General features: G+C 35.0%; 1 protein-coding gene across 9 annotated transcripts in view; it reads left to right on the top strand.

Annotated features, from left to right (window-relative positions):
• The window catches only part of LOC143253811 (uncharacterized), a 30,085-nt gene extending 10,636 nt beyond the window's left edge, over positions 1 to 19,449 (top strand). For 7 of the 9 annotated variants that reach the window (XM_076508253.1, XM_076508237.1, XM_076508246.1 and 4 more), the window contains exons 2-4: positions 10,050 to 10,181; positions 14,364 to 14,750; positions 17,185 to 19,449. In XM_076508253.1, the coding sequence (XP_076364368.1) occupies positions 10,131 to 10,181; positions 14,364 to 14,750; positions 17,185 to 17,376 (630 nt within the window). In that variant the 5' untranslated portion in view covers positions 10,050 to 10,130 and the 3' untranslated portion in view covers positions 17,377 to 19,449. Of the gene's footprint in view, positions 1 to 7,707; positions 7,846 to 10,049; positions 10,182 to 14,363; positions 14,751 to 17,184 lie in introns of those variants that run through there. The other 2 variants (XM_076508262.1, XM_076508277.1) reach the window with 2 other exon arrangements.
• Positions 19,450 to 20,081: the final 632 nt, after the last annotated feature.

The raw sequence follows: 20,081 nt of genomic DNA, 5'->3' as shown, positions 1-20,081 counted from the left end.
TACCTATTGAGGTTACCTCTCATGCTACCTTGAATTCATCACGAGGAGTTATTGTTGAGAGGATTTGAGGAACATCCCTGAGTCAGAGATTCTCGCTGGTCTCTCCATTCAAGGAGTTTCTGCAGTGAGACGCATCTCCACTCGCAAAGATGGAGTTACACTGCCAACAGATATCCTTGTTTTGACATTTATATCACCACATGCACCTGCCACCATCAAGGCAGGTTATCTAATTTGCAGGGTACGGCCATACATTCCAAACCCTCTTCGATGTTTCCAATGTCAGAGGTTTAGCCATTCAAAGACGTCCTGTTGTGGTTTCCTGAAATGTGCTCGTTGTGGTGGCAAGGACCACAATGCCTATGAGTGTCACATGGACCCACATTGTATCAACTTCAATGGTTCCCACCCTTCCTACTTTCGTTCTTTCCCAAAATGGTTGGAGGAAAAAGAGGTCCAGCATTTGAAAACAACCCATAACATTAGTTATCCTGAGGCTCGGAAATTGCTGTCCACCACTCCATCTTGGACATATGCTGCTGCATTTCATTCCACAACTACAGTGGGAGTGCAGACAGATCTCTCTGTACCTCCAAGAGAATCGTTTTCAAAACAAATGAAAAGCCTATTGACCTCCATGGTTAAAAAGGTTGATGAATCAACTTCTACACCCATCTCTGTTCCCCCCATACAGTACAGTCCAACAAATCTCAAGATCCACATCCTTCGGTTTCAAATACAGGCATTTCTTCTGATACATCTTTTTCTTCAACCCCACGATGCAAAACAATCATTCATTCGCGTCCTCAGTCACTGGAATCCTCTTCCAACAACAAAGTCCAGTCGACCCAGGGCAGGATCCATGGAGGTTGATAGACCTCCTCCGAATAAGGACAGTAAGGGAAAAAGACGTGGTCGTAAACAGAAGGGTTCTTCAGCCACTTCGCCTACACATCATTAAAAATGGCCACCCTAATACAATGGAACTGTCGAGGTTAACGTTTTAATCTGGATGACATTAAAATACAGATTGCTTCCTACCATCCTGTATGTCTTTCTTTACAAGAAATATTTCTAAAACCTGCTGATACAGTCACCATTAGGCAGTTTTCTCTGTACAGAAATGACAGGTTGTGTGATGGACGAGTACATGGAGGGATGGTACTATTGGTTGATCAGCATGTGCCCACCCTGTCTTTGTCACCCAACACACCCTTGGAGGCTGTAACCATATGTGTTTCCTTGGGTCATACCATCACTGTTTGTTCTCCCTACCTGTCCCCTGGAGAGACATATGATCAAACAGACCTTAATGCTCTCATTGAACAGTTACCATCTCCATTTCTAATTCTGGGGGACTTTAATGGACATCATCCCCTCTGTGGAAGTGCTGTTATTGATAGGAGGTGTTGCTCTGTAGAGCATATGCTCTCTGATCACAACCTTTCTCTTTTCAATACTGGTTCTTCTACTTATTTCCATGCACCTGGTCAGTCCTTTACCACTATTGATCTCTTGGTTTGCTCCCCTTCATTATTTTCCCATTTTTCATGGAGGGTTGACAATAATCCACTAGGTAGTGATCATTTTTCTATACTTTTGAGAGAGACTGGCCGTGGTCAATGCCACCCTACCCGCGTGCCCCGATGGAAGCTGGATCAGGCAGACTGGTCCACTTTCACTGCTGTTGCAGAATGTGATTCTGCCATCGTGAATCAGCCATCAATAGATGACTGTGTGGCAGCGTAACTGACTGTATTATACAAGCAGCTGCTCAGTGTATTCCTAAAACCTTGACATGTTTTCACGATATCCTCGTCTGTGGTGAAATCCTGCTTGCCACTTGGAATGGAAGGCTCAAAAATGGGCCTGGGATACTTTCGTAGATATTCCATACTTTCGAACCGCATCGCTTTCCAACGGGCCTGTTCACATGTTAGGTGGGGTAAGACGTCAAAGCCAGAAGGAATCTTGGATTAAGTTCACAACTAGCATATCTTCTACCACCAGTTCCAAGGTCATATGGGACAGGATTCGAAAGGTCAGTGGGCACTATAATTTTGTCACCCTCTCCATCTTACTCTCTGATGGCCAAGAGGTAGCTGATGTTCGGAGTATTGCTGATACTCTAGGTGAAAGCTTTTGCCAGGTATCTAGCACTTCTGCTTGTTCCTCCACCTTCTTGGCCATCAAGACTCAGGCAGAGCATTCACCTCTTTCCTTTCAAACTGACTATCTTTTTTACTATAATTGTCCCTTTACACTGGTGGAATCGAAAATGGCCCTTCATCGTCTGGCAGTACATCAGTTGGACCAGATGATGTACACTATGACATGCTGTTCTATCTCTCTCCTGCTTCTCTTGATATTCTTCTGATTGTTTTTAACTGGATCTGGCAGGAGAATGTTTTTCCTGATGCCTGGCACCAGGCTATTATCTTACCTTTCTCTAAACCTGGGAAAGATCCCAAGATTCCTTCACACTTTCGTCCAATTGCTTTGATGAGCTGTCTCTGTAAGACCTTAGAAAGGATGGTTAATGCTCATCTTGTTTGGTTCCTTGAATCAAACAACCTCCTCTCACCCACCCAGTTTGGGTTCCGACAACAGCACTCCACCACGGACCACCTGATTTGACTTGAAACATCAATCAGAGAAGCCTTTCTCAAATGCCAACATCTTGTTTCTATATTCTTTGACATTGAGAAGGCTTATGACACAACATGGAGGTATAGCATTTTGCAAGACCTCCATATATATGGGTTACGTGGCCATTTGCCCATGTATATTAAAAATTTTTAATGGACAGGAGATTCCAAGTTCGTGTGGGTTCAACACTTTCCCATTCTTTTGTACAGGAACTTGGGGTCCCTCAGGGCTGTGTTTTGAGTGTCACACTTTTCAGTATAAAGATAAAGCCATCACTGAACAACTCTCTCTCACTGTTGCAAACGGGCTCTGTGTTGACGACTTTCACATCTCGTGTCAGTTGTCGAACATGAGATATATTGAGTGGCAACTACGAACTGTCCTCAATCGTCTACTGAAGTGGACTACAGCGAATGGCTATAATTTTTCTCTCTCTGAAACCATTTGCATGCACTTTTGCCACCAACAGGATATCCACCCTGACCCTGAACTCCATATTGGTGAAGTTTCACTGCCAGTGGTCCCTGAGACGAAGTTCTTGGGGCTTATTTTTGACTGTAAGCTGACCTTTATACAACACTTAAAGCAGCTACGGGTCAAATGCACAAGAGCACTGAACATCATCCGTGTCCTCTCTACTGCCAGGTTGGGAGCGGATTGATGTTGGATGTTAAAGATATATCGTGCTCTTTATTGTTCAAAACTTTACTATGGATCAATTGTCTTTGGCTCTGCCAGACCCTCGACCTTAAAGATGCTGGACCCATTCATCATCAAGGACTTTGACTCTGCACTGGGGCTTTCCACACCTCCCCAGTTCAGAGCTTATACGTGGAATCTCACGAACCTTCTCTGCACCTTCGCTGTTTGCAACTGTCTTTACTGTATTCTTTGAAACTTTGCTCCTTACCAAAGCATCCCACTTGGGGATGTGTTTTCCTTCTTCAGTGGGCCTTACTTTTTCAAATCAGACAATCTGCCATTGCTCCTTTTGGCCTTTGCATACAGGTGCAATTGGATGAATTGGGTCTGTCCTTTGGAAACATTGCAGAATCCACTGGTCAGCCCATTCCTTCATGGCTTATTACAGCCCCCAAGTGTGACCTTTCTTTAAATCATCTGGAAAAGACAGATACTCCCGATTGGAAGTATCATCTTTTATTTACTGAACATCTTTTGAAGAACCTTTCTATTCCAATTTATACGGATGGATGCAAATCAGGTGACTCTGTGGGCTCTGCCGTGGTTTGTTGCAGTTCGGTGGTTGAACACAGAATCCCCTCTACAGCTTCCGTTTTCACTGCTGAACTGTACGCCATATCTCTTGCCCTGGATCATATTGAAGCTGAGCAGTACTCCGACTTCACTATTTATACTGACTCCCTTAGTTCTCTGCTGGCCTTGGAATCACTTCACGTTGGCTCACACCCTGTTCTCGCTGATATTCAAAACCGACTGGCCCATTTCTCATTAACATCTACTTCTATCCAGTTTTTATGGATACCAGGTCACGTTGGTATTCGCAGGAATGCGCTTGCAGACATGGCAGCTAAATCTATCTGTTCTGGCACTATCACCACTGTGCCTATTCTGTACATGGACTATGATCCTGTATTCAAGGCTCGGCTCCTTGCCAGCTGGCAGTCCACTTGGAGTGAGCAACGTGACAACAAGCTTTTTCAAATAAAACCCTATATTGGGCTTTGGCCGTCTAGCTTCCATAAGGTTTGGAAGGAGGAAGTTGTTCTAACTAGATTACGCATTGGTCACAGTTTTTTAACTCATCGTTTTCCTTTATCTGGAACTGATGCAACAGTGTGTAGTTTGTGTAACACTCAAATCACTGTAAGCCACATTTTACTTTTCTGCCATCGTTATGCCTCTCAACGACGGCACTATTTTAAACATGTTCTGTCCTAGGGTTTGTCTGTAATATTGGACAGTGTTATTGGTGATGGTGACACTGTCCACCTTATTACGTTTTTAGTTTTTAATGTCCATTAATCTTTTTAACCTCATTTAAGTGTTTTATATTTATTCATTACACCTTTTTAATTGTGGTTCTCTTTTAAGAGTCTCAATCTCTCTAGTTCAATTTGACATTGTAAAATGGCCAGAACATTAAATAACTCGACACCAGGACTGGAAAGGCTAACTTCAGGTGGCTAAAGCTGCTGTTTGAACTACCCATTAGTCATTCTGGCGAGTTGTTATTACACTTTTGCTGCATGTCATTTAAAACTTTTATTACTTTACCTTTTCGTACTGGCCATAATGATACATAACCCAGAACCACAACTGGAAAGACCAATTTCAGGTGACTGACGGTGGTTCTTGTACTTACCTGTTAGTCTTCCTGGCGGGTTATGATCATTACCATTCTGCTACAGGAAGTCCTTTACAACTTTGTAGACTGGATGTCAACATTGGTTTTATGCCATTTTTTGTTTATAATTGCTGTTTAATTTTACCTTTGTTTCCTTTTATGAATTTTATTACATTTACTTTACTTTTACCTTTTCACAGGACATTTGGCTAATTTTTATTACGATTTTGCCATATGTCTTTTAACATTTTTCTTATTTTACCTTTTGATAATGGCTGTTATGACAACATAACCCGGAACCAGAACTGGAAAGGCCTACTTCAGGTGACTGACAGTGGTTCTTGTATTTACCTGTTAGTCTTCCTGATGGGTTATGATCATTGCCATTTTGCTAGAGAAACTCCTTTACAACTTCTCTTACTCTGCTTTCTCTCTTAACATTGTAGACTAGGTGTCAACATTGGTTTTATGCTTTTTCTGTTTTCCAATGATGTTTTGTTTTACCTTCATTTCCTTTTATGTGTTTTACTACATTTAATTTATTTTTACCTTTTTACTGGATGTTTGGCACAGATAGCCTCGCTGCTTTGGGCCATAAAACACTAAATCAATCAATCTATGTCCAACATCACCATTTATGAGAATTCTCAATCAATTTCTTAACTCATTCTCAGCTGTTGTCACCTTCTCCCATCTGCCTGCAAACTGTGGAACTTATAATCACCAGGATTTGTGCCCTTCCTGCACGAAAGGTTTAGTATTTGGAGACTATAGCCTCTTGCCCATTTGGGTCACACACGTGCATTTTCTCAGTTGGTCTTAGTATGACCAGAGGGATACTTCCCATGAATTTTTGATCTCATTGGTTCCCCTATCCATACCCATATTCTAGTATTTGTCTTAGTTGATACAAATATCATCATCTGTGTTTCATCACCTCCACCCAAACTGAGTTTGTTGGGAAACATCCCAGAACTGCAATTTCACATCTGTCACATGGACCTAGGATGAGTCCTTTCTCCACATTCATGCATTCAAACTTTCAGTAGACTATCAAGCATGATACCTTTATAATCACTTCTAGTAGCTCATGTTGTTATATTCCATTCCAAAAACTCCTTGATTTTTCATAAATTAACTCTCATGAAGGAATCTGATTCAGAAATCCTTGATTTTAAACTTTGGCTGGTTTTTACTGGACCATTTCTCAATGGATTGATTTCCTTGCCTGCCTTCCTTGCAGACTATCTTTCTTATCCAAACCATGTTCTGCCCACAGAATGGTCTATTTTTTTCCTACTTTTCCATTTAGGGTACTCCATTCATCATTGCCTTGTCAACTCTCTCAGTTTCTTGCTTTCTCTCTTCTCATGATCTGTTCTCCTTCCCTTAGTTTGTGCTGTCATTTCCTTCCACCAGGTCTGGTATTGTACTTGTCATGATGCTCATCCACCTTTCTGTCTTATACCTCAAGTCCTAGTCTTGATTTGAGATACTCCTTGTTGTGTCCTCTTGATAATACACACTTGTTGGCTAAACCTTGGTTCTCTCTTCTGTGCCACCCGACAAACCAACGTCCTCTTCCAATGCAAATTATACACTTGCTTCAACATCTCCCATTTTTTTCCATTTTGGGATCTTGTCCTTTCACCTATATGTTTGAATTTGTCTGATGCATTGCCTGTTGAACTGGACTTTTCAGTGCAGTAATCTTTTCCTATCATGCTCCAGGCATCCTTATACTTAGTACATCTATCCATGTTAAAGGTGTGGCTTTCCATGTTGGTCCATTTGTTGCCATTCTTCCTGATCATCCAACTGTCTGGTTTTCCCTTCCTTTTACCCGGGTGTTTGACATGATCCAGCTGTCTCCATTATTTCTGGTTATGTTGTGGGTGGTCTTGTCTTCAACATTTCACCTTTCTATATGTCATGGGATGTTTCCTCCCCATTTGCTATACCTTATTCTAGTCCTTCTTTATCCATAAATACACTTGACCTGTTCCTGTGCTCAGCTGGGATCTCAGTGTCATCCTATATACTCATATTCATGTCCCTTTAAGCTGTTGGCAATTTACTATTTCTATTACTTTTCTCTTCAGACACATTTCTCTTAACATTTTGCCTTTGGTTGCCATCAGTTAGATGTTTATGCTGTCAATTCACCTTGTGCCATTTCTGATGTTCTCATATTCTGATTTCTACAAACTGCTCCATCTTCCTTAAGTCTTCAGCTGCTATGGAAGGAGACTGCTCCCTTCTCCTCTTGTCTGTCTTTCCTTCTATTTTACTCTTTTACTATCATTCAAACTCAAACACATTTTTGTCTTGTTTGTACCATTCATTGCTCTTTTGCTCATACTTCTCACTCTTAAATTTTCCAGCTTCAGCTCAACATTATTTGGATTCTTGTTCCTCCAGAGACAAATCTCTTTCTGCCCTTATAGGTAAAATCTGCCATCTACATCTGATCTTCTCTTATGATTTTGTGGCTTGCAGATGGTCCACATTTTGTCTGATCAGACTTGTCACCTCTTTCATTCCCTCACTGCTTAGTTCTGATGACTACTGGATGAGATCCTTCAATCTGGCTTGTGAACTCCCTTACATTATTTCATCACTTACTTTCTTCATCATCTGTATCCCTCTTCTCCTGAAGGTTACTGCCTGCCTTATTTATACAGGTGAATAAATTCCCTTTATAATTATAGAATTTGCTTACAGGATTCCACAAGATGACTGAAGGTGCCTTCCAAGGTGCTTATTTCCCAAAGTGATGTTTTGTGATAGATGGTTGTCTTTTCTGTTAATGAAATTGGATAATGGCTATGGGCTGGCATACCATAGCCCTAGGACCTCTGTGGATAAAGGTTGACATACATAAGATGTGGTTTTTTGAAAATCTAATTTTTTTAATATTACTGTTTTGTATTATAGACAGATTTGCTTCATGGGAATAACTTTTGCTAATGTTAACATTTAGCTTTTCACATGTACTAGAATGTAATCCTAACATCTGTTACATGTACATGATTTAACTTTTGCTTAACTTGATTTTTGATACTTGAGTTTTACCATAATGGGATTGTTTTTATTTTCCATTTCTTATTTTATTATCAGTGTATCTTACCAAAGGAATCACAATGCTAGTAAGAAAAATCTATTACAAAGTTTCTTCATGCCTCTCTCTCATTAGTTCAACACTCACTGTTTTGCAGTTTTTTGATTATTGTTTGTTATTAAAGACTGTTGTTGTGTACTTTCTATGTTTTGACTCTTTCTTTATGATAAACTCAGTCAAAGTTTGAAGAGAAACATAAACACATTCTGTAACTTGCTATTCTCCAGGCAGTTATCAGGCTATAACTAACTATTATTGTGGAAATCCATGTACTAGAAAATGCCATATTAGCTTTCATACACTTTTCATATGTGTTCTTAATATCAAAATTTATTTAAACCAAATGACTGAATTATATGACTGAAATATAATTTTCTCTGAACTTACTGTTCTGTCTATGTACATTATACAGATTAGAACCTTTTTAAAGCTTAGTAGCTAATAGCTATTTCTAATTAAACCATACAGACCATTGAGGTATGCATTATTTCTCATTTCTTCAGTTATTGGCATTTCTGTTTATATTAGGCAGTAAAAATGTTGTAATGATAGTAATTGATTCATTTTTCAGAAAACACAAACATAATAATAGGAAACATTTATTAAATGTTTAAGAATCTGAAATTCTATCACCAGTTATCTAGATATATGAAACAATTACAACAGAAATATAGTTGTAATACATAGGTAAACAATTTGAATATAAAAAGTATTAACAAGAGAATTTTAAAATTGGAGAGAGAAATCAAATGTCCTGATTCTGTACTGTATTGGTAGATAACAGTAGGGGGGGGGGTTATAATATTTCTTACTGTTTTTATAGAATTGCCCATATGGTCAAATGTTTATACTTAAATATGATGCTTGGTTTCACAAATATAGGAGGCCTTATAGTATCTACATGTGTAGAATGAAATGGGTAATAATAATTAATTTTTATAGCCAGACTGTCCTATTTAGTAAGTGTTGCTTCATCTGCTTGCCTTGAAATATTTGATTAACTAACTGATATGGGCCCGCATGGCCAAGCGTATTAAGGCGTTTGATTGTAATCTGAGGGTCGTGGGTTCGAATCCCGGTAGTGCCAAACATGCTCGCCCTTTCAGCCATGGGGGCATAATAATGTGATTGTCAATTCCACTATTCGTTGGTAAAAGAGTAGCCCAAGAGTTGGTGGTGGGTGGTGATGACTAGCTGCCTTCCCTCTAGTCTTACACTGCTAAATTAGGGATGGCTAGCGCAGATAGCCCTCGAGTAACTTTGTGTGAAATTCAAAACAAACAAACAGACAAACTAACTGATATATCACTATACTATACATTTGCACATTAGTAACATGTAATGTTAGTGTACCTACATATGTATAGTTGTAACATTATCTGTGAAACACTGTTCTCTATATGTCCAAGTTCTTTAGGATAATTAAACTGTTGTAAATCCTTTTGTATTTCATGAAATGTTGCAATGAGAAAAGTTTTTACAGTATAGCAAATTTCATGTTTAGTCAAATGAAGTCATGTTTTATTGTTATTTATTACCACAGAAACTTGTGTATTAAATATATAGAACCATTTTTGTATCCAAATCATCTGGATTCTTTTAAAATAAAATATGAAGTTCTGTAGTTTTTCTTGTCATTAACTTTTGAGTAATAGTTATTGAATCTGAAGAAAATTGTGAATGTGAGATAAACTAAACTTACCCCAAGTCTCAAGAAATTTATTTAAACTGTTATATGTTGAATCTAACCAATTCAAGTTAAAAATTAACAAAACATATGTTAATAACTGCCAGGAAAGCATGATTAACTGTTAATAATTACATATATTTTGATCAATCCCTGGCAATAGTTATTGCTTTATCCTATATATTACAGATTTTTCTCAGTGATATCAAAATTTTTATGTCGATAATCCACTGTAAGTTTATTTATTTTTAATCTTTCATTTTCAGGATGAAAAAAAAATAAAGGAAATTATAGCGTAGTTTTTCTTGTAATGTACTTGATCCTTGAAGAATAAGTGTCATTAGGAAATGGATAAATCTCCAGGATTGTGTGGCACACCTCATTTGGCAGGAAAACAGGTGAATGGATCATATGTCAACTCTGTTTGTACATTGAAACTAAAGTACATATGACTTGACAACAGAAACATTCTTGTATTGTACTTAATATCACAATATAAAACATTGGTCTGTTAATGAGAAGAGCATCAAAATGTTTTTTTATTAACACATACCAGACATTCGTTAGTCAACAGTGGTGTGACCATGAGTAATGTGTAGTTTTTCTTTATGTGTATTATATTCAGAGGCATAGATTTTTTACACCTGATGGGGGGGATGATTTTTACAACCACTTATGTGGACTGTTCAATTTGCAAATTGGTAATCTCTGATTACGTGAACCTGAAAGCTGTAAACATGTAGTCACAGAGTAATCTTATTGCCAACATACTTGCATGTATATTTAGGCCTACTGACTGATACTTACGAACTATCGCTTAGATTGAAAAGCTTAGAAGCATGCCTATATTAAAGATGTACATTTCAGCGACTGAAAAAGCCTACATCTAGGCCTAATTATGTAATTTGATTGGTAAGAACACGAGAATCACAAGAACAAACGTACAATTTGTAGGCCTGTGATGCAATAAAACATTTCAACAGACCAAACTGTAGGGGGGGGGATGATTGTATGCACCATACCCTCCACCTAAAATGAAGGGGGATGTATACCCCCATCCCTCCAGGATCTACGCCCCTGATTATATTTTAACTGTAGGAAACACAGTTTAAGATGTGTATTATTCATGACTTCTTTGACCTTCACTAGAGAGAATTGGTGTTTTTATATTAAAATTCTTGTAAGTACCACCTGACATGTTGCTATCAAAATTGATGTAATACAAAATTTATGTAAGGTGTAAGATTTCCATTTATTTGTTTGACATTTTAGATAAGGAAACATAATTTGGTAACTTGAAATATATTATTGTTGTAATGATTTCTACTGATGAGCCACTTCTTTTTATTATTTGGTAACAATGCAAAAATCTGGATCCCTTAATATTAACAAAAGTGATTTATTTTTTCAATTGTAATATGCGAGATGTACAGGCTACGTTCACTGGTAACCATAAATCGCAAATAAAACAAGCTAAATAGCCACTTATTAAATTTCCTCTCATTAACACAATTTAAAAATAGCTGACTAATATAATCACTGATCAATCAACTTACAAACTTACTAGTCAACACACTAACTAATTGACTCTGATATTTTTATACAATAATTGTTTTCCCCCAACTTCACAAAACTGGACACATCATATCTAATCCAGATGCACATGAAGTTTCTAGGTGTTAAACATTATTACACCATGCCAAAGTTTCCTCTAGGAAACAATATAAAACTCTACCTGTCTTAACAGATAATAACAAAAAATTATTAAACTTAAATTAGTAGTAAAATACTATTTACAATTAGCAAATATTGCTATTCATAAACAGACATTCAAATTACTAATTAAATATAATAAAGTGCAATCACAATTTTAATTAACAAAAATAAAGTACAATTTGTCATCTGGTTTGTTTTTTTTTTACTGTAAATTCACTAAATATTTTTCCTGTTTTTTTTCTTCTGAGGCCTATAGTGTGAAGATGGGAGGACCTCTTGTCATTTGCTGTTTTGTCACTTTGCGAGTTTTCTCAGGCTTTGAGCAAATTCATTCCATGTTAATTCTTTTAAAGTAATTTCAACAGGAGCTTCTGGTTCTCCAGCAGGTTCACTTATCTTTGATGAAGCCAAACAATTGGCCATTATTCTGTTGACATCTTTACAAAGAATCACAACATATGACATATTAGCTTGGATTCTGCTTTGTTTCAGTTTGGACTCTCTGCCTTCATTACCCTGTGCAGCCATATTTGTTGCTACTTGAAGTCAGACTTTGGTTGACACAGTTGTATATTTGTGGGAATTTCACAGCCCTACTTTTTATTATAAAATCAAATTGAACAATTGTAGCTGTAAGACAAGTGCTGATAAATATAATGCAAGGCATCCCATGAACAAATGCATTAATTTATGAACTGGTTTATTTAAATCATACAGTTTATTTCTAGTTGGGCAATTGCATTATACTTTGCCTGATGTCATAATCTCATTTCATCACAATCTTTCATGTATAATGTCCATATTTTCTATATTTATAGTATCTTCCCTTTCCTTTCATCCTTTGTAATCAGGTTTCAGCAATATGTTTGTTTATGTTACTGTTGCAATACCATCTATCCTCTGGTTTACTTTTTCTACCCAAGTAAACAGCTCTCTAATTAAATTCTTTTCTCTGCAGTTTCTGGCAATATGGTCTTTTAATTTGCAACTGAAACACCTTCTGTCATTTTGTTTACTTTTTTCATTCTAAGTTAAGAGTTTTGTATTGAATAATTTGAGGTATTCTGTACCTTTATCACAGAGAGTAGGTGTTCTTATATTATAATTCTTTGGTGGTGAATTTAGTTATCTGTAACTCTAATTGATTCCAAGCCCAACACTAAATGGTGAACTTCCTTTAAAGATGTATACATACTTAACTATAGCCTAATTTCCATATCATTATTCACATCTTTAGCAAATATAGTAAAAGTTTCATCCTTCTTTTGCTTTGGAAACTCCTTCCGATGTCTATCCTAAACCTGTTTAATGTTCTCAAGGCTGGTCCTTTAAAATGGACAGTAAATTGAATAGTTTATTGGCCACTGTTTAATCATTTAACTTTGGAAATAATTTCAAAATTTTTATATATCTTCCATGGCACCTTTCCATTATAGTCTGTTGGCTTCTCATTGGGATAATGATGTTAAACAAGCCTGATAAATTATGTATAATGAATAAGGTTGTGATATAACTGGAGCATTCTAAGAAAGTGCTATGGCCATCAGTGGCACAACAGTAGTAGTGAATGGGGTAGACAAAATGGTTTGTCCTCTTCCATATTTAATAGTCTTTGGGATTGAAATTTGCAAGCACATCTAAAGAGAGAAGTGTGGTTGGTTTGGTTCTTACATTTATCAGTTCTCAGATTTTTCACCTGGCATTGATAATCTTTTATATTTTCCTTTTTACTTCACTGATGTCCTTTTATGCTATTTCAATCTTGCTGTCAAAATACCTTTTTTACATTTCTAGTAGCATTTTTAGTCTTGTCTTTAGTGACAATTGTTTTTTTTATCCTTCTTTAAACTTTAAGTCATTATATTACCACTTTTATTTGGTTTTCATAATCATTAGTTATATTAACCATATTTTTCCCTTAAGTATTAACATTCCAAACAAGGAAAGCTACTATTCTTATGTTTATAAAAATTTAATTCACAGTTCCTTCATATTTGCTTTAGTATAAGAGAAACAAACAATTATAATATGGTAAGTTTGCTTCAGGAAAATTTGTAAAAAACAAAATCACACTAGTAGATATTAATTTGAATTAAGACAACCCTAAGATATGTATTCATCTTTTTTTTTTAATAATTTTAATTATAAAATGCTTTCCAAAGCCATTAGATTACAACAGGTGACCTGAAATGAAACTCAAGGGCAGAGGTGGGCAGTAATTTTTGAGGTATTTATTTGGTAAGTCATCACGAGCCACATATTACTATAATCTTAACATCTATTGTATAAAACTCCACTGTGTTCTTTCCACAGAAATGTTAGGCAGGCCAAGTCTGGCTCTGGGCCATAGTTTGCCCAACCCTGCCCTAGGAGTATGTTGAAAATCTGAAATGAGAGAAGAGTTTCTTGGCCTACAAAGCTACATTTGTATGTTAGAATTTCTTCTGAAAGCTGGGGTTCAAATCCCATTCTCACTTCAGAGAGAATGTTATTTCAAAATAATAATCAAAAGAAAAAGTAGTAATATCTGGTAGAAACATTTTTTCTTGTACAAAAACAGTTGAGTTAGAATAAAAAAGGTCAGTTATATAAAAGTAAAGTTAAATAAAAGGGGTAAAAGTAGGGAAGTTGAAAATATTAGGGAAAACTTGATTCCTTTTTGCACTCATACTGCTAACTGTTCAAGTTACAAGATAAAGGTTAATTTTTCATAATCTTTCTTCTTGTTTATTTTGCTTTTTACAGGGTTTACTCTTTTGTGTAACTTGCCTAAATTTTTTTTTTAAGTTACTTACTTCATTACTAACAAATACTTTCACTGTTACAGCAATTAATATAAATATACTTCTTTATTCATGTTATAGATGAGCACTAGCTTGAAAGAACGATTACGGCGCTTAGGACGTCTTCGTTATTCTCCACTGTCGGTCAGCCAGGGACCTACCACCCCAAACACTAAACATAACACCATGTGTAATTCAAAGTGTATGTCATCTCAACAGAATGTGGATAAACCTAGTATGTCCACCACAGACAAAAAACATGAGCTGTACAACTCTCCTATTACAGAAATGAATAAATTATTAGCTGTTTCCAAGACTAACACTATGACAGAGAATGTATCTACAGATGTTTTGCATAACACTACTTCAAATAAGTTGCTGTGCAGATTAAGGAAACTTGAAGAACAAACTGAAAAAAAGGAAGACATTTTGAGAAAATTACAGATGGTGAAGGTGTACCGGCTGAAGGTATTGTTTTTGATATATTTATCTTGTAAATAATATTCTCTTATAACACTATTTGTAGACCTGTAAGGTAAAACACCTTCCAGAATTTGTACAAAGAATCATACATGAAAGTATCTTTGACAAGTGTTAAATATATTTAAACTAATGCAGGTCTAGATTTAAATCAGCACCATTATATTTCAACAGTGTCTAAAAGTTTATGTACATTTAGAGATCTGTTATTCATTCTTAAACCAAACTTCATAAGATAATTAAAGCCATTTCTCTTTATTTATTTAGACTGCTACTTGCAAAACTACACAATGTGAGGTCTGATGTAACATTATTTTTCATTAGAAAACTAAAATCCAAGATTCTTGAAATTAGTCATTTCAAAACATCAGTTTTTGACTTTTTTTTTTTTTACTTTTTCTCTACAAATAGCTTGTTGTCTCCATTAGGATGGATAAAACCTTTTCATGTTATTTCATTAAAACTTTTGTGAACATATTTATAAAGTTATGATGTGCTTTTCTAAATAATATATACAGCTATCATATTTTGTTTGAAAATGCTATTAGAAGTATTTTTGAGGTGCTCTTTATTATCACCTGTTTCAGGGAAATTCGTGTTGTATAACAAGAGAATACAATGAGTTCAAACAGTGATGTGATGACACCTGAAAAATAACTTAAATCTGATCAGAATAAGAATTTAATTTCTGCAGTTGTATTCCTATCACAAGTAATGCTAAAAACAATTCAGACTTCAGTTTGTGCTCTACCTGTGCTTGGCAAGTTTTATATCAGAATGTTTTGTTTTTTTTCTTGTTTTTACCTTCACCTCACGGGTATAAGTTACATACACATAATACATAATTGATTTTCTGTTATGATAATGGTGTCTAATAAGAACCCCTACACCTTTCCAGTGAAACTATGATTATTCAGAAATTGAGACAGATTAGCTGTTAATATGTTATTTAATGTGTTATGAAAGCGTCTGAGTCTACTTTTAGTACAGGTGCAAAAGTTAAAAGGCTTAAATGACTATAAACTCAACTGTGTTGTGTTTCATTTCACCCCATGACAAATTTACTGAACCAAGTTATTTAAATGGTATGATTATATTAGTCTAATACGAAGGTTAAAACTCAGAAAAAGTAAACCAAAATTAGTAGTATTCCATTCCCATATTTATTATAAATTACTTTCACCAAGGGTAATTTATTCTGTATTAATATGATATTAATTTACATATATTTTTATGTTGTAGAAAGATGGGAATAAGAGACAGATTTCTGTTTTATATATATAACATTGATATTTAGAAGTTGCATCTTCTTGGATTTTCACACTTGAGTTACAAAAACTAAAATGTTAAACCTAATGTTAAGGATATTCCATTCTTGAAGTGACAGTATCTCAAATAATTGAGTAAAATTATACCAGGGTAATCAGATAACCTGTTTAACAACCATTTATCTCCATCTTTGTATTTCAGTAGATATTTTAGGCTTTATAGCTTTTCTTGTGGATTGAAACTGTGAAGGTCTGTGATTTAATATAAAATGTAGAGACAACAAGGACTTATTGTTCAATCCAAGCCATCCTATTTTCTGAAAAAAAAAAAAAAAAAGCAAGCAAGTTTTTATTATTAAGCTTTTTCTTAGATGAATGGTAACCCATTCCAGAGGTCAACCACCCTTTTAGAATAGTAACACTGACAAAAATCTATGTGTGTTCCTTAGTTCTACCATTCTCATCATTAAGAAGGATGCATAATCACCATCCATTCCCTTAACACCTCAGTCAGATACCCTCAACTTCTTTAATTGTATGCTACAGCAATGATTTGTCAGTTTAACAAAAATCCGACAACTTGTGATTGATTTGATTTGTCTATGCTTTCAAGTTTGTATTAGATTACACTCCACCTATAGTATGAACTGTTGTGATCCCACTGATTAATATAAATCTGTCATAGGTGAGAAAACACAGTTACACTGGTTGTAATGGATAGAGTATTTGGATAAACTCTTTTTCCAGACAGCTCTATGTTTGCTATTTTACTGATCTCTTTATACCAGGTTTCCTTGATGTATTTTTCAATGGCCTGGTACATTTAAATTTAAAAGGAATATTCTTAGGCACATTAAGATGTAAAGCTATCATTTTAAAATGTTTGTAATACAATATTATTTGTAGTTTAATTGGTATATCTGTGTAGTGTTGTTAGAGTTAACACTCCTAATGCAATAAATAATTCTCATGAATGCTACTTTTCATTCCCATTAACTTTTGGTTTCTATCTTATTCTTTATTCAGAATTTAACATTTTAATAAAGATTATACTGATGGAAGGGAGAACTCAAACATATATTTGAAAAAAGTGATAACATAACTATGTTCATAAGATGAATGATGTATATTAAAAAAACATATTACTAATCTAGAATGATCCAGCAATGTTGGAGCAGCTTATAGTTAAATGGCGACGGATAACACAAGAAGCAGTACAAGATCTACACCAAAGGATGTCTGAACCTAGACCTTTAATAACTGATCTCATCAATCATTTGCAGATTGATCATAAACTGTTAGGTTATGTTGCTGAAGATATGACTTTTGAATATATGTCAGATTGATCCATGGATTTCATTCTCTCAGTAGTACTATCAAATTTACCACATTGAGTTTTTATCTCTGTATGTTTCTGAAGTTATTCTGTCAAACAAAGCCTTATTGAAAATGAGCAGGAGCTCCCAGGGATAACTGTTTAAAACCTGTTATTGTAAGTATTTTCAGATACAAAGTGAATGAGTGAACAATTTTACATGATACAAGCAGTATTTCTTTGATGATGTTTACAGTTAGAGCAGTAAAAAAGGAAAAAGTGTGTAACATTTTAACTTTAATGTAAATTTTATCTTAACTGTTCAAGCAAGCAATAGTTGACACTCCATGAAATTTGTTTAAAAATGTGAAGTTCCTAGGCCTTTACTTATATATGTAAGGTAATATCAAAATGGAATATCCCAAAATTGTTATTACATTTATCTTTTGATGGAGTGTCAAAGAACTTATTTATTAAAAATAACTGAAATCAATGATGAACCATTTTATATTGATGTAAGTTGCTTAACATTTGTATTAACAATTCACAAATATCACTATCTCAGAATTATTAAAGATATGTTAATAAATGAATTACTTACCACTTAGCCTAGTGAGTAAGTCCCTCTAACTCTTAGAAGTTGTGTTTGAAACAATCTTTTAACCATTTCACAATGGGAGACTTAAATGTTTCTGCAAAAGCTATAGTGTTACATTCAAAACTTAAACACCTTTAATAGTGATGTGAATGTGTGTTATGATTCAAAGTTTTATTTTATCCAAGTTTTAAGCCATTTATAACAAAATCTTTAAAAATTACTTAAAGTGTCAGATGTTTGTCATGTGACCAACAAGCTATGAAAAATCCCGACTTTTGCCCTCTGATCTTCAATACATTGGTAATATGGAGAGGCACATCTAGCAAATAAGATGCTTACTAAACCTTTTAACTCATTCCTTTCAATGTACTTTGAATACAATTAAAACAAATATTTTCATCTCTTGTCACACCCACATTTAGACTTATTTAAGCTTTATCTCTTCTATGTAGATGCTATATATAATGTGTATATAACAGTTAGAGCTTATTTTACAGTATAAATTAGCACAGTGCATGAAATTTATGTTGTTGGATGTTTGATCACCTATAGCATATATTGTTGTTTCTTATCCAGTTACATTTGAGATAGTTTAAAATCTAGTTGGATCTTATTATTAAGTATTAGTTATGCTTTAAAAGGTTTAAACATTGTTTTAAATATATATATATATTATCAAGACTGAAGAAACATTTTGCTGAAGAGTTGCTTATGCCTGTTGACTTGGGTCCGGCTGAAGAATAAAACATTAAAAATTAACTATATATTGAAATGAAAAATAGATCACATTACAAATTTAGCAAAAGGAATCTCTTTAAAGATATTCTCCAAAAAATGAAAAGATGTATTTTTATAATTTCAGTTATTTCATTGCATTGACAATAACTAGTGAGTGATATGAAAAATTAAAATTTACCTTAAAAAAACTTTTGATATCCTTTTAGATTTTAGATTATGTGAGTGAAATATGAAAAGTATTTTTATGATTAAAATGGGTCATTTTGCACTTGATTTGTTAATACAGGGTGTTCAGAAAGTCACTGTGCAGTTTTGTAATCACATTTTATTTAGTCTATTTCAAGTCAGCAACTGCTTCGTTAGTTTAGAAACAAAATAAGAAGGATCCAGGCCTGTATTGATGCCAACGGGGGTCACTTTCAATATTGTTTATAATTGTCATTCATATTTACCTCTTGTATTCCATATTGAAACATGTCTGTTAATAAATATACAAATGCACAGTGACTTTCCGAACACCCTGTAGTTCGAATACAACAAAAATATTTTTAGTACAAATATTAATTATAAAACTGTCATTAGTTGTGTACCAAATACTTATAATCTTTAACAGTTTTTGAGACAATATGCTAAGAAATCTCAGTTACTGCATGCATTATTGTACAAGTGAAATTTGTGACTGGATTTCTGCAAATTGCAAAATCCAACTGCAAAAAGATTAAAAAGGGTTGCAAAAATAAATAGTCAATTGCATATTTTTTTACAAAAGCTTGTCAGGGTTTTATGTACGTGGGCTGAACTTTCTTCTACAGTAGGTATTGTCCGTGAATTGGTGATAAATTCAGCAACAAATGGATAGCACACACTCCCCATGTTTAAAAATAAGTTAACTATATACACAAAAATGCTTTAAACTCTAAATAATTCCCTTTTCCTTTATACAGTATGCCAGTGGAGTCTATCTAAAATGTAATATTAATTATACTCATGAAACACGCAGCACCTATAATTACTGCACAGAACATTTTTTTTTGCCCCATAACTACTTAATGTACATTTATTTACAGAAGGAGAGTTTAGTGGAACTGAAAGGTAAGTGTTCAAATTTTACCATGTCTGGAATCCAATTTCCAGACATCTGCAAGAAATCAACCAATATAGACAATCTGTTGCATGGTATTTATATGTTTTGATTTCATCTCGGCCCAGCACGCCAAGCGTGTTAAGGCGTGCGACTCATAATCTGAGGGTCGTGGGTACGCATATCTGTCACGCCAAACATGCTCGCCCTCCCAGCCGTGGGGGTGTTATAATGTGATGGTCAATCCCACTTTTCGTTGGTAAAAGAGTAGCCCAAGAGTTGGGGGTGGTGATGACTAGCTGCCTTCCCTCTAGTCTTA

Source organism: Tachypleus tridentatus, chromosome 1 (assembly GCF_004210375.1).
Source record: "Tachypleus tridentatus isolate NWPU-2018 chromosome 1, ASM421037v1, whole genome shotgun sequence".
NCBI lineage: Eukaryota > Metazoa > Arthropoda > Merostomata > Xiphosura > Limulidae > Tachypleus > Tachypleus tridentatus.
This window is presented reverse-complemented; position numbering and strand designations above follow the sequence as displayed.